The sequence below is a fragment of the Pseudorca crassidens genome, chromosome X (assembly GCF_039906515.1).
Source record: "Pseudorca crassidens isolate mPseCra1 chromosome X, mPseCra1.hap1, whole genome shotgun sequence".
In the NCBI taxonomy this organism is placed as follows: domain Eukaryota; kingdom Metazoa; phylum Chordata; class Mammalia; order Artiodactyla; family Delphinidae; genus Pseudorca; species Pseudorca crassidens.
Window position 1 is genome coordinate 128,684,536 of NC_090317.1, and position 15,300 is coordinate 128,699,835.

The 15,300-nt window shown below is 49.5% G+C and overlaps 1 protein-coding gene across 1 annotated transcript in view; it reads left to right on the forward strand.

Annotated features, from left to right (window-relative positions):
* Positions 1-1,424: 1,424 nt before the first annotated feature.
* LOC137216944 (anosmin-1-like) overlaps positions 1,425-15,300 on the forward strand; it is a 190,082-nt gene continuing 176,206 nt past the window's right edge. The window contains exon 1 of the mRNA XM_067723069.1: positions 1,425-1,720. Within this exon, the coding sequence (XP_067579170.1) occupies positions 1,523-1,720 (198 nt within the window). The 5' untranslated portion in view covers positions 1,425-1,522. The remainder of the gene's footprint in view (positions 1,721-15,300) is intronic.

Consider the following 15,300-nt stretch of genomic DNA (forward strand, 5'->3'; position numbering starts at 1 on the left):
TTTGAGCAGGTTGTGTGCATCTAGACGCTCTAGCTACGCTTAGTGGTGCATTTAGGGAGATACCGCGTCTTGGAATGTGCGAGTGCAATTCTGTACGAGAACGTGGCAGTGCCAGTTCACGGGAGTATCCGTCAGTTGCCCCGCATCCGAACGAGTGTGCGTGAGTCTTTTGGACTCTGTTGCGTTACATAAGTATCCCCAAGTTTGGAGCACAGCCTTCCTCACATCCCAGCCCTCTGTAGGCTCTCCTACTGGCAGGGGGCTGGAGCACAGTCACTTCCCAGTGGAGCTCAGGGCAGTACAGAGCTTTGTTAGGGGTGGTGTAGCATAGATGCTGCTGCGTCTCTTCCTCTGGTGGGGCCCTAGCTGGGGATGGAGAACGCGTGTGGTGAAAGAGCATTGGAAGAGAGTACAAGAGGGGACGGGGCAGCAATTTTGCTGCTGAAAAGGCCAAATCAAAAGACTTGGGCCAAAGACAAGGAGAAGAGTGTAGGAAAGGTTTGTCTTGAATAAGTCACTCAGGCTGGGCGGGTAGTGCTTACTAGAACAACACACACCTGAGGAAACCAGGGGGCGGGTAGTGCTTACTAGAACAACACACACCTGAGGAAACCAGGGGGCGGGTAGTGCTTACGAGAACAACACACACCTGAGGAAACTGGGGGGTGGTCTATGAGCTGCCAGCTCAGATCGGTTTCCACGGGACAACAGGAAGGAGGGAAGGAAAGGATTGGAGGAAGGTCTGAATGGAGGGAGGAAAAAGAGAGGGAAGTAGGAAGGAAGGGAGGAAGAGAGGAAGGGAATGAAGGAAAGAAAGAAGGAACGAGGGAGGGAGGATGAGGGACGTGTCAGTCAAACGTCCCTGCCTGGCCTCTGTCTCGCCTTATTACACCCACCACAGTCCTGTCACTTAGCTCTTTCCCACTCCTCGGGAAAAGGGAAATTCAGATAAGCGAAAGCATGAGCGGAGCTGAGCCCGGGGTAGGAACCGGGGAGAAAGCCCACAGCTTAGGGGCGCTCCGCCCTTCCTTAGCCTGTTCCCATGCCCTTATGGGTGCCGAGGCCCTGCTGCCCGAGACAGCGCCTCACATCCAGGCCCGGGCTTGCTCGCACCTGACGTTCACTGGATGGCGTGGGGGAGGGGGGCTGGAAGGAGCGCAAGCGGACCGTGGGGGAACCTGCGTGGGAGCGGACCACCTGGAGAGGGGCGCACGGCGGCGCTCGGCCGGCATCCCCCTGCGCTAGAGCTCCCGGCTCGCTGCCCCTCAGACCTGCCCACGGCCCTCCGCCCGCCCCCCGTCACTCACTTCCCTTCCAGCCAATGGCGCGGCCGCCTGTCACCCTCACCCCACCCCTGGAGGCAGAGCGGGGAGGGCCTTGGCAGGGAGGGCGCGGGGCCGGAGTTGAATGATTGAACTTTCCAGCGGAGTTGCGGCGGCCGCGAGGTTCCCGGCAGTGCGGCCCCGGCGCGGAGCTGGGAGCCTCGGCCAGCGCCCGGCGCCCGCGCCCCCAACCCGCAGCCATGGTGCCCGGGGCGCCCCTGACCCTCTGCCTCTGGCTGGCGGCCTCCGGGGGATGCCTGGCGGCCGGTTCCGGCGCGACGGCCGCCCGGCGGCTGGACGAGTCGCTGTCGGCCGGGAGCGTCCAGCGCGCCCGCTGCGCCTCCAGGTGCCTCAGCCTGCAGATCACGCGCATCTCCGCCTTCTTCCAGCACTTCCAGGTATGAACCGCCGCCCGCCCGGGTCCTCCCCGGCGCTGCGGGCCGCGGCGGGTGCGCACGGGGCGCGCGCCTCCCAGCCTCGCCGCCCAAACTTCTCGCCCAGCTCAGCCGGCAGATCCGTCTTTACCTCCGCGTGGATTTTACAGTCTGGGTGCGCGAACCCTCTTTTCCAGCACCGTCCCTGCTCCCGAAAGGAAAAAGAAGCCTGCGGCATCTTTACCTAACTTCCCTTCTTCCGAGGGGGAAACGAAAGGCGGTTTCTCTGGGAAGGGAGAGCAGTTGTGTGGCTTCCAAGGGTGGGAGTGTGGGTTTGTTAGTTGCCCGGGACTTCCGCGCGGGACTGCGGGCTGGTGGCGAGTCCCGCAAACTCCGGGGCGCTCCGGGCCCTCGGCGCGGCGGGCACAGCGAGCGAGGCCGGGAGGCGCGCACCGCTGCGCCCGGGGACCCGCGCGACGAGCCCCGGCCCCGCAGGTGCCCGCGGGAGGACACTTTTGTCTCTTTCGAGCTTTGCTTTCGCCCTCGGCGGGCCGAGAGCTCGCGGCCCACCCTTCGAGCCCCGGGCGGGGCACTTGGGCCAAGTCGTGCGTTCCAGCGCGTTTGTGTTGGGGCCCGGGGAGGCGGTGGTGATGGTAGCTGTGCGCGCCCCAGTTCGGAGCCCCAGAACTTCCAGGTCTCGCCAACGAATGGCGTGGAGAGTAAGGGAAGGGATGCAGGGGATACGGGACTTGGAGGCGCCGTGTTTGGATGCTCTGAGCGGGCTCCCGGGGGTCAGTATCTCCCCCAGTCCTCGTAGGTTCTGTCGGCTTGAGGGTAGGAGAGCTTGTGGGAGTGTGGGTGTTGGGTGTGTAGAAGGTTCAGAGAACGGCACGCTTGGTGCTGTGGATGGCCGGGATCCTCGGGCGGGGGGGGGGGGGTGATGGAGGGCGCCACAGAGGGGAGGACCCCCGCGGGACTTGCTCAGGGACACTGGCCGAGGGTGGGCGCACGGGAACCGCTCCAGGCCCCGACCGAGGCGCGCCCCACAGCTGCCTTCCCCAGCTGACCCGAGTGCGCGCACTCTGAAACCATTCACGCAGATAACCGAATTCCTCTTGTCTGCCCTGGTTCTCGCCCTCGCCTTTTCGTCTCTATCCTTAGTTGCTCACCTGCTCCAAAGTCCCAGCTTCTCGCCGCAGGGAAAACTGCAGAGGCCAGAAGGAGACCGGGGCTCCTGGGTGGGGTTCTAAGCCGAGCCCTCTGCCCTTGAGAAATAAACTGGGCGTCTCTTCCACTCGGGCGGGATACATGGGCCTTCCCAGAGGCCCTGGGAACTGAGCTGCGACAGGAGGCCATCGTAATGACCGTGGAGTTGGGGACGAATCTCCGAAGTCTGAAGCGATGTTCATTCTGGCGTGAGAACTCATGAAACCTCGCGCCGAGTGGCACAAGGAGAACTAAAAGTTGGGATCTTCAGAGAGTGAACCAGCTGGCGAAGTTTGCATGCGCCTGAGTGCGTGTTTCTCTGTGTTCTCAAAGAAGCGACATCCGGTGGGTGTCAGAGAACTCGGCGCGCTCTGCTGTCCTCGTGGGTCTTCAGGGAAAGGGAAAAGGGAGTGTGGTCTCGTGCGCTGAAATTACGCGGACATCCTGGAGAGGGCCCCTCCCCAGCCCCCTGGTTTCCAAACCGCCGGCCCTGCGCTCGCAGCCACTCTCCCGAGGAGACGCCACACTCTTGTGTAAACGACAACAGAAAACAAAACGAACCGGCAGCCTGTTCCCAGGGAGAAAGAGTATCTTTTCTTTTTCTTCTTTTCTTCCTTTCTTTCTTCTTTCTTTTTTTAAATTGAATTGTCAGTTGCTGTAATTTATTTGTTTTACAGTTTCAGCGGCTAAAGAAGCAGTTTAGATCGAGCCAATTCCCATGAAAGGCTTTTCTTGTGGTCTCTTGGCATGATTTCTCTTCGGAAGAAAAACTGCTGACAGAATACACATTGCCAGACAATCCTGATTACATTTTAATTAGCTGGGTGAAATAAGCCGCAAATTACTCAGGACTTAATAACTGCTGTTTTTGCAATCAATTGCAAAGCCATTCTTGGAGGTTTAACCCTAACCTGGTAATGCCTATCTGATTTATCTAAATTGCAGGGATTAAGCGTTCTTAAGATTTGAGAAGACAGAAGCACACACTCCTTAGAAAGCTGCAAGCTTCCCTGCCCCTCCCCCTTTTTAAATAATTGGAAGGATGCGGAGGGATCAGCCTGGGGGCAACTCATTACGCTGCACGTGGGATTTATTAATGGGCGGGAGAAGCTGGGCTGGCGGAAGGGTTCGGAAGAGCCCCTTCTATCAGGGTCACCCCACCCACCTGTGCAAGTAAACCGGAGCAGAAGGCTGTTTCTGGAGCAGGTGCGGGTTCCCAACTTCTCCTGCACAGTTCCCGGCCTCCTTTAAAGGAGCTGCCAGGGCCAGTGACCTGGGGTAGCAGGCCTGCAGAGAAGGCTGGGGTCCAAACGTCTCCGCCCCGGTTCTGCACACTCGCCAGTGCCTCCCAGCCTTGCAGCTCGAGGCTGGAGGTGGATGGAGCGCACGCGTGCCTCCACGTGGGTGGGGCTAGATCGGCTTCACTTGTCAGTCGTGTGGCTGTCAACCTTGCCTGATGGCACGGGGGACTCAATACTGATGCTTGGAAGTGGGTGTGGTGATGGGGATACAGGAGTGTCCGTATCCTGAACGATCTGCCCACGGTCCCCGACCTGAAGGAGCTTAGGATTTCATACTGCAAGGGAGATGGATTCTGAACTGAATCATTGATTTCACCACTGAGGGCTGCCTCTCATTTGTGAAAAGCAGTAACAGGTAGCACCTCACAGGTTGTCAGTACCCGGCTCCACGATGCCGTGCGCAGGGCATTTGGCACGTTGCCATTTCAAGTTCACACGTATCATGCGTGCACGTGGCTGAAAGCCTGGCAACGGAGGCGGCTGGGAAGGGCCTTTCCTCAGTGAATGCAGCTGAGGTCAGAGCTGTGGGGTAAGGAGCAGGGAGGCGGGCTCTGGAGCCGGGCAGATGGCGCTCTGCGTCAGGCTTAGCCACTTGACAGATACGTAGCTTGGGGAGGATCACCTTCCTGAACTTACAGCCTCTCGTGTGTCCAGTAGGACACCTGCCCAGCCAGGTGGAGATCATAAAACCTGTTGGGAATAATGAAAGCGATGGTAGTAAAGGGGTCACCGTTCTGGGGGTCTTACAAGTCTGTCTCATTTCATCCCCACAACCGTCATACAAAGAAGGTACCGTTGGTGTCCTCCTAAGAGCTGATGAGGACCGGAGATGCTGAGACGCTAATAGATGGGGGACCTGGGTTCCCAGCAAGGACAGCTACAGGTTTGGGATTTGTTCTTATTTTTAGGATTTTATTGGTTAGTGGTTTAACTTCAGAACTGGCTGCCTATTTCTTAGGCCGCAGCGCCAAATGGAAACATGTCGTCCATTATTCAGAGAGCGAGAAGTGTTGTCGATGGAACTAAAATATAAAACTTGTTCTTTCTTCTGTGACCCTTCTCTTTTGGAATTTGCTATCCAGTGCTGTTCTCGGTAAAGCATAATTTAAACATGAAGTCATTCGCGTGGAGCTCACTGTTCATCTTTCTCTTGTGCACTGTCAGTGTTACACGCAAACATCAGAGCATTTCACTTGTATGTGGAAAATCACCAGCAGTACACAGTTTTGACGTCCTGGTTCATCCCTGGAGGAAAAAGTGGGGACCAGACTCAGGAAGGTGGGAAGGAGGACATGAGGACCCCCAAAGTGCCCTGTGTAGGGTGTGCCCAATGGGTGCCCCACAAGGGGATCTCGCAGGACATGTGTAGACCGTCACGGGCACCCGGGGTCTGGCGAGCGCATACGCTTGCTCAGGCACGGCCCTTGCCCAGTGCCCTGTTCTACTAGCTGCTGGACCAGCGCGCTGCACTTTGTTCTAGCCGCATCCTCAGGAAGCTGAACCAGGGCTCTCCCCCTCCGACGCTCAACCCATAGCAGATGGTCAGCCCCCAGGTGTGCTTAGATCTGCTTGCCAGATGCAATTAGCTACCTGCATTAGGGACGGGCAATAGGCTTGTTCCCGTGGAGTCTTGGGCTGTGGCTGGCCATCCACCGAACACAGTATGATGGTCCCAGCCTGGGCCGGGGACAGCCACCACTAAATTCTGGGACACATCAACGCATACACGCGCCACCCTGACCCTCCTCGTGCCCACTCTCAGGCCCCTGCAGAGGAGAGAGGGTGACAGTGATTTGGGGGTGAGGTGGGGGAGGCTGGGAGGGTTGGGGTGCCAGTGGGCCAGGGAGTGGGCCGCCGAGAATCTTCCCTGGGGAGGAGAGGGGTGGGGAGAGGTGGCATCATGCATGCCGGAGGCTCTAGAACATGCTCCCATATCCCCTCAGACTGCACACACGAAACGCAAACTCGAAGATAAGATCTTTGAGGATTTCAACATGGCGATCTCGGCACATTAACCCTCAGGTGCAGGGCCCCTTCTGAGCGAGGGCCACGTGCACTGGTCATTTGTCCCTGAAGCTGGCCCCGGTTTGGGTTTTTTAACCCTTGGAAGAGGGTAGGTTAAGCCCACTTGTCCTGGTGGTTCTTCATAGTCTGTCCATCGTGTTCAAGGGTACAATGCTGACATGCTCACTTGGGAATAACCTGCCGTGCACTTGTTTTCTCAACCTCCCTAGAAGATTAAAGAAGAGGGAAAACAGTGAAAATGTGCCTGAAATTAGCTGTCTCTTTTTGGGTGACTCTCATTTAAGTTGAGAGTGGCCTCCTCTTCTGTGCTTGTTGGGACATTCAGGGCGGAGACCCTGCCTGTCTCGCTAGGTTCTGCTCATCATGGCAGTGATGGATCTGAGTCTCAGAGCCTTGCAGATAGAGTCCTTCCACTAAATATTAGCAGACCTGCAACCTGCTCTTTCTCTGCCTGAGTCTTCTCAAAGGAGGCTCAATAGAATTGGGCTTGAGGAAAAAGAGTAGCCCACGTGTAATAAAATAGGAAGAGTGCGTCTATTTCTTTGCCAGATTTTGGGACCGGAGGGGAAAAGTGGGTGGAATCTTGTTGGAAGATAAGTAGCAGGTTGCTGGCAGCCTTGGTCCTAGGGCTCTAGAATTTTATTAGCGTTAAGAGATTCCAGCTTAATGGGACATTATTCACTCTCCAAACTACTGCTGATAGACTCGTTTAGGTAGCTGATTAGAGATCAGAGGCTTTTTTCTAGCAGTAATTGGAAGCTGTTTGTTTTGGCAAAAGAGAGAACTAAGCTGGCGATTAGCTCCTTCTGCTTAGAGGACTAGCCTCTCCTCTCAGAGAAAGTAAACAAACAATTAGCGCATCAGAAACCTTCAGCAGCCACGACTCTGCCCCAGGCTCGCAGATTTTTGGAGGAGCGATTCTTTGGTGGATATACTCAGCTGTGGTGTGTCCGTTTGGCCTGCCGTGAGGTTGAAGTTATACGCTAGAAAGTCTCTGGGAAGAGAGGCCATCCTCAAGTTTGACCTTTGTATTTCCTGGTCTGGGTCACTGGATCTCTGGCTGTGTTTCTAAGAATTTCTGAATTTGACCCAAACGAAACATTAGGTTATTCATGGCAAATTTTCATGTTTTTAATACAGCATTTCTCCTTGAACCGTGATTCACAAGTGTATCTTATTGTGACTATTACAGAACATGGAGAAAACACGTTAGAAAATGCCGACTTATTTCTTTGTGCACTGTACTATTAGCGGAGAAATATATTTATATATCTATATGTTTATGTATTGAGTATAGTATATATTTATATATATTTCAATATATTACATTAATAAAATACATACATGCATGTATGTTTAGAGACCTACATTTAAAAGTTAATGTTGTTGGTTTAAGCATTCCCACCCTAATATCCTCCTAACTTATAATTTTTTAATGTTTTTATGAAACAGATTCATCAGATTTCACTGTATATCCTACCTGGGTATGTTACGGCAAATGGGCATAAAACTTGCAGGCTACGTAAAGAAACGTATCAAAGTGTCAGTGGGCATTGATTGTATTCGCGCAGAAATGGAGAAGTTCCTACGTGTGAGTTGCTATTGCCTTCCGGAAATCTGACTCTTCCACGGTTTTGAGAGTTGGGCTTGGGACAATAAACAGTGAAGCGTATCTGTATTATTGAGAGGCATTTTTTATATGCGCAACAGTACTGGTGAAAATAGCAAACGCCCTGTTGGAATGCTTTGTCAAATTACCCCATAACTCATACTGTTGGTGCAGTGTCTGAGCTCCAAGTCCTTTCGAGTGCTGAAGCCAGCCACCTTTCAACATTTCCACTCACCCTGCACTCCATATTTTGAAAGTATGTTGTCTATCAACATATGGCCTTTATTAAGTATGACCTAGTTTTTCCTCTTCACATTAATCAAAGATATCCATAACTCCTTCAAACTTGAGATCAGCGTGAGGTCGCCCACATTACCACAGTAGACTGATAAAGCTGACATTCTTGACATTTTAGTTATTTTTGTACCACCTATCTTAGGAGAACGTGTAATTTGTTTCGGAGTCTCTGAATATTGGAAATGGGTCATAGACACCTATTCCTTCTCGGGAGACGCTGCTGGTGACTTTCTGTCGCTCACCCCGCCAGCCCCTGGCTCCTGGCTCGGCAGCTAATAGCTTACAGCTGCTCCCCCTGAGAGACTAACCTTTAGCCCCTGGGCACCATCTTGCCAGCAGGGCAGTGTACCCTCCTTCCCTGATGAGGGCAGGTCATGGCCATTGGCTCACCGCTGGGGGATACAGGAGGCCATCCCTCTGCTGGGATCAACTCTGGTACAATTTATGCTCCAAAGCATTGCACAGGGCCAGGCTTATCAGGTCTCTAGCCGAGACCACATCCCTACTCAGGTCTTCCTGCATCCTTCCCTCCCCTTCCACTGAGAGCTTCCCCCCTGATACATCACATTCACAGAAAGCCCCCTTTCAGCCTCAGCTTCCAGGAAGCCCAACCTCAGACACCTACCTTCAGATATGTCATCGAATTCAGCCCTTTTGTTTTGCAGATTATATAGCTCGATGCTTATAGGAATGATTCATTCAAGCACATACACATGATAGATAGTAGAAGTAAAGGTATAACCCAGCGTTCACAACTCTCAGCTCAGACTTTCCCCACTACCCCCTTTGCTGGGCTTCTTATTATTTATTGTTTTAATTTTTATTTTACACTGGAGTATAGTTGATATACAGTGTTGTGTAGTTTCAGGCGTACAGCAAAGTGAATCAGTTATACATATATCCATTCTTTTTCTGATTCTTTTTCCATATAGGTTATTACAGAACATTGAGTAGAGTTCCCTGTGCTATACAGCAGGTCCTTGGTGATGATGTATTTCATATACTGTATGGTAGTGTGTACATGTTAATCCCCAACTCCTAATTTATCCCTCCCCCTCCTTTCCCCTTTGGTAACCATAAGTTTGTTTTCTAAGTCTGTGAGTCTGTTTCTGTTTTGTAATCCACCATTCCCTTTAAAAAAAAAAAAGAGTTTATACAAATTAAAAAAAGAATCCTTCTAGACGAGGAAGCACGTTGAGTCGGTACGTTTTCTGTTATTTGAATTTAGTTTATCTCTCCTGATGATTTCAGTAAAGAGTCTCAAATCTTGATCCTAAGACATAAGCACCTCATGCGCCTTCATTGCCTCTGTGAAAAAATGTATATAGTCGGCGCTCCGTGTGCTCTGGTTCTGCCTATCCGCAGTTGGTTGAATCTGCCAGTGAGGAACCCGTGGATACAGAGGACCGGCTATACGCTTATTATAATACGGACCAGCTGTCCGTATTACATAACGGACTTGAGCATCCGCGGATTTGGTGTCCACAGGGGTCCTGGAACCAATCCCCCACAGATCTCAAGGGAGGACGGTGCTGTTAAAGCCAGCTTGCAACAGTTGTCTGGTAGGTGGACAGTAGGTGGGGTGAGGGGACGTCATTAACCTCAGTACCCCTGGCAGGTCTAAGAGGAAGGCAGAGAGGACCAGTTAGTTCAGATATTAACCACCTTTGCGTTTACTCAGCAAGTGACCAGGCTGCCACGTCCCCCAGGACCTAGAGTCCCCTCCATATCTTTAAAAGATTATGCACATGGTTTCAAGATAGCGAGCGGAGGCATTTTCCCTGATGGTGATGGAGAAGGTTGGATAAAAGTGGTTACCCCTGATAGCCGATAAGCAAGGAAAGATTTATGGAAGCAGTGTTTATGGTTCATTTTAGTGTAAATCTCAGACGGTAGATGCTGGGTCTGTTTCTCCCTTAAAAAACAAACCCGCAAAAACCGTCCCTTTAATCGCTTCTGCTTATTTCAGCTAACATCGATGGATTGCTGCAGTTTCAGAGATGAGCTGGCAGAATCCCTACTCCTGAGGGGTTTGTAGTCTGGGAGGGGCTAAGCCCTGTAAACAGACCACTGCCGTCCACGGGGAGGGCTCGGGGAGTTACCTGTGTGAGATCTCAGGCCTGTTGCTGTAGGGGACGTGCTCTAGGGGAGAGGACACTTGAGCTGAGCCTCGAAAGCTGGGCTCTTCCAACCGTAGAGCAGCCAACGTGAGTAAATGCAGAGTCTTGCAGGAGTTTGGTCTGTCTCTTGGGGGCTCTCGGTGGCCCCTAATGGACGGGATGCAGCGTCAGCCCGCCCAGCCAGCAGCCAGGCCATGGGAACTTGTTGGTAAGAGCTGGGACAAAGCTCGAGTGCTCTGTTCTGCAGGACGGGTTGAGAGCAGGTCATCCCACTTAGAGGTGTCTTCCTGCTTCTTGCTGATCTGGTTGGACATCAGGCCACGCTACCAGCTGCCCTCACGTTACTGAGTTGATCTCTGTGGAGATCCTCACCAGCACCCCTAAGAAAGAGCCCCCGATGAGCATAAAAAGGAGAGAAGGGGGCTGCCTCTCCCATCTCCCTGCCGTCATGCTTTGGCTTACGGAAGGACCGCAGTTCCGAGTGGTCGGGCTGGATCCTAAGTAAGAAACTCTCCTGAATCACTGAGCCACAGGTTAGAAGGTATTGAGCATTCATCACATTTTTTTCTGTCTTGGTGCTGAGAGAGTAGTTTCACATAAAATACCTATTTGACCTTCACAGCAACTCTTTGAGGTCAGGAGTGTTATTTTATGTTTACAGATAAGACAACTGAAGGTTGTGAGCTATTGGGAAGTGAGATAACCAAGTCTTCATAGCAGAAACTCAAGCCCTAATTGTCATGTTCCCAAATATTTATACTAAATGATCTGCTTCTCAGCATGTTGACAGTGAGAGAAGACAGGGTGAAAATATCAGCTGTAATATCATCGACAATCATGGAGTTTTGGGGGGAAACGGACCTCCATTTCTCAGTCTCTCCTTGCCTCTTGGAGGTACCACTGTACCACGAAGTGGCACAGTTGTGGACGATTGAAAGGTTGCTGGTGTGATAGAAAAAAACCATTAAAAATACCAGTCCATCAACGACATCCACTGTGCATCTGTCTATCCCAGTCCTTCCTCCAACCAATAGGGATCTGTCACACACAGTTGATTTTCAGGTAGCTTAGATGCTGGGGACCCAGCATAAGTGACACGTGCTTCCTGCCTACAAAAGAATTATTTTCAGAGAGAGAGAGAGGCAGACATTTACACAAATAGTTGCAAAGAGTTGTTAAAGTGAAGAGAGTGTTATAATCATGAATCATCTTTTAAATCTTTATAGAGAATTGTTTAACACATTATCATAATTTCTTAGATGAAGATTTTTTTTCCCTTATAAGTAGATTTTGTTTAGGTCCACCCAAAATCCCACTCGTCTAGCAACATAGCAGAGTAGTATTGTGATCCTTGCGGGAATGTTTCACGAACAGCTGAGCTCCTTGATGCCATGGAGGGTGAGTTTGTTGTCTGGGAATGACAGAGGTCTCAGGGCTTCACCCTTGACCTGCATTCTTGGCTACCATTGCTGCTTTGTACAGTGGAGGGACACATTTGGAATATTTGCAAGTGGTGTTCATGGCTTGTAGGTATGTGACTGCTACTTTTAAGAACTCAGTGTGTCTTATAAGTTTGCTTGCTTTTGTTTTGGTTTTGGGAGAGTGTGTGTGTGTGTGTGTGTGTGTGTGTTTACATTTTATCATTCTTTCCATCATCTCTGTAAGATATAAAAGTTGGACAATAAGGAATTCTGAGAAAAGAATTTAGAAAATTCTCAAGGCTGCACATGAGAAGAAAATGGTGATGAATTGGGGTTCTTTAATCCCCCAGAGTGCAAAAATCTATCCTCAGGGGAATCTGAGAAACAATGGCTCTTCAAGAGGGAAGAAAAGCTCTTAATTCACATACTATTTATCCTTTTGTTTTAAATTATAACGTTCGTCATTTAATAAGCTTTTCGGTCTCCAAGTGATTAATACCCTGCCAACTTGAGAAAATAACATTCTGTTAGAGTGACCTCAAAATATATAATTTTGTATTTCATATTACCTTCCTACTTTGAAAGATAAGGCAGATATGCCGTCACCACTGAAAACAGTCGAGTAATGTCTGGTGACCGCATCTTCATTTTAGGGAAGTGCGGGTTCTTACTGGCGTGCATAGGATCTCAAATAACCTTCAGAGAACAAAAATGGATGTTTCCCCTCAATTCAGTATCTAATTATCATGGATGACTTTTTAAATTTCATAGCTAATTTCTGGTTATATCCAAAGAAGTGACAATTTTATAAGTCTGTAAGTGAAAACACAAAACAGAGCGTCCTTTTAATGAAACAAGAAACATTAATTTTGCACAGTAATCCATCACCTTACGAAAATGTCGTTAATCCTGCGGGTGCTGGGGACAAGAAAAATGATGGGAATTCATTCACTTAAGCGACTTAGAGCTCTTTTCTCCACATTCTGTTTGTAGTTTACACCTTTTTAAACCCACTTTAATATTCTAACGCATTAATAATTCTTATGTGTGAAACGCATCACAGTGTCTTTGTTCTTCCTGTCTCCCTCCAATGCAAATGATGGTCTTGTCTGAGGACAAACCAGGTGGATCACATTCTTGGGAGATTACTGACAGCTTCTCTGAAAGAAAGACTGAAACAGTTGAGAAATTCTAAATGAAAACAAATATAACGCTTTCAGGTTAAAGGTGATTTTACCTGTTACTCACTGTGTCTCAATTGAGTTCATATAAATGGTTCATCTGATGTACGTTGATCAACTCTTGTTTAATTCTCTGATAATGCGTAATTGAGAGAGACAGCACTTTCTAGACTTAAATAAATGCCTCTATTCCTGTCTTTAAATGCCTACACTACTGGAATGAGTAGCACTCTTTTGAAATTTATACTGTTTGTTATACTTTGTGGACTGGAAACAAAATTGACAAAGGCTTGCAATAGTGAGAGAGATTTTGAAGAGGATGCATGTCTTGTAGTGCTATGTCACCCGAGCCGCTGGACAGGTTTCCAAGTGCTGTTATAGCAACCCAAATATGGCAAGGATCCTGGCATCTCAGGATCATTAGTTTGCTTTCCAACGGATGAGCAGACCCGTTCAGAATGCAAATACCAAGACCATTTCCAATCATGAGGGAATCATCACCACCACCACCACCATCATCACCATTATCATCATTATTACCATCACTACCATCACCATCATCATCACCACCACCACCACCATCGTCATCACCACCACCACCATCACCATCATTATCATAACCATCATCACCACCACCATCACCATCATCATCACCATTATCATCATCATCACCATTAACATCATCACCACCATCATCACCATCACCACCACCACCATCATCCCCACCATCACCATTATCTTCACCGTCATCATCACCATCATCACCACCACCATCACCACCACCATCACCATCACCACCACCATCACCATTATCATCATCACCATCATCATCACCACTATCACCACCATCATTGTCATCACCATCATCACCACCACCACCACCACCATCATCATCATCATCACCATCATCACCATCATCACCATCACCATTATCATCATCACCATCACCATCATCATCATCACCACTATCACCATCATCATCATCATCATGATTATCATCATTATCAGCATCACCACCATCACCATCATCATCAAAGCATTTGAAAATATGACACTGCTCCCTGAGCAATCTCTGTACAAACAATTCTGTTGAGATACTCAGATTTCCATGCCTGTCCATCATGGCAGGCTAGTTATTTTTGCCCCTGCTTACTGATGTCTGTCCTTCCCTTGATGGCCATTCCCCCACAAAGAGGGTTTGGCTCACCATGGAGGAGAAACCTCGTGTGAAACAAGGATCAGAAGACCCCCGAGGCATCAGGGTGGCCCATTCTTGCCCAGCAGTTGTGCCATATGGATGATTCAAATATAGGTAAAGTTACGAGCTGCAACACAGCATACCTTGGAGCTTGCTGTCTGGAGTGGAAGCGTGTTAGCGATAAGGATGCCAAGCTTATGCAGAAGTTACTACTTTCAGGAACGGTGAGCAGAAAGTAGGAGACCGGCCGCCGTTAAAACATTTTGGTAACTGCGATTCCTTTGCATTCTTCTGTGGCAAGGAAGTGCAGAGAAATCACCCAAGATGCTGTCCACGATTAAAGAGAGTCATTGGTTGAAGACTTTCTTGGCTTCTCATTTGCTCGTTCACGTTTTGGGCTGTTACAGCCATTCAGAACTAGAACTTTGCCTTTAAAACCTAAAATATGTACCCCAGTTCCTTTCTTCCTCTTTTAGACATAGGTAGGCCCTCGGTAGAGGTTTGGCAAATATCCCTGGCGCATCTTTGACTAGAAATGCACTTTCTCTCCCTTTCTGTCACCCCCTCCTCTCTCCCTCTCCTTCCTTTATTTTGACACTTGGCTGTACCATTTTGAAAGCAGCACAGCCAAACCCATTTGCTGCTCATTCCAGAAATGGCCTACATCTGGGAAGTTATTTTCCCATTGGGCCAGAATCTGAAAGAAAGTACGGAACATCTTTTGTTGTTTCCACATTTTTGTATCCGGAATTATGAGATAATGTCCTCACAGCTGCAAAGAAATAAAAAAAACGCTTCTGGACAGGATATATTCACTTGTTAAGTATCACCAGAGAAAAACCTATTTAGAGGTGAGACTCCATGAGAACAGACATCCATTTGTATTTTGATGTTTCTGTTATACAGGGGCCATGGACTTGTATAATACTTTAAACCTGTTTTTTATTGGGCAAGATTGGCATACTCTAGTCGCATTTATTACTCCACAATTTTGACAAAAAAGGAGGAAGTTTCTTCTTTTTTGAACAGCCGTATGAAGTTAGGGCCAAAATGTTTTCTTCCGTATATATGTCTGTATGTGTATGATTCAAGAGTGTCTAGTTCATGGTTTCTCAGCCTTGGCACCACTGACCTTTGGGGCCAGATTATCCTTTGTTCTGGGGTCTGTGCTGTGCATTGTGGGATGTTTAGCAGCATCCCTGGTCTTTACCCACTAGGTACCAGTAGCATCCCTCCTACCCCCAGT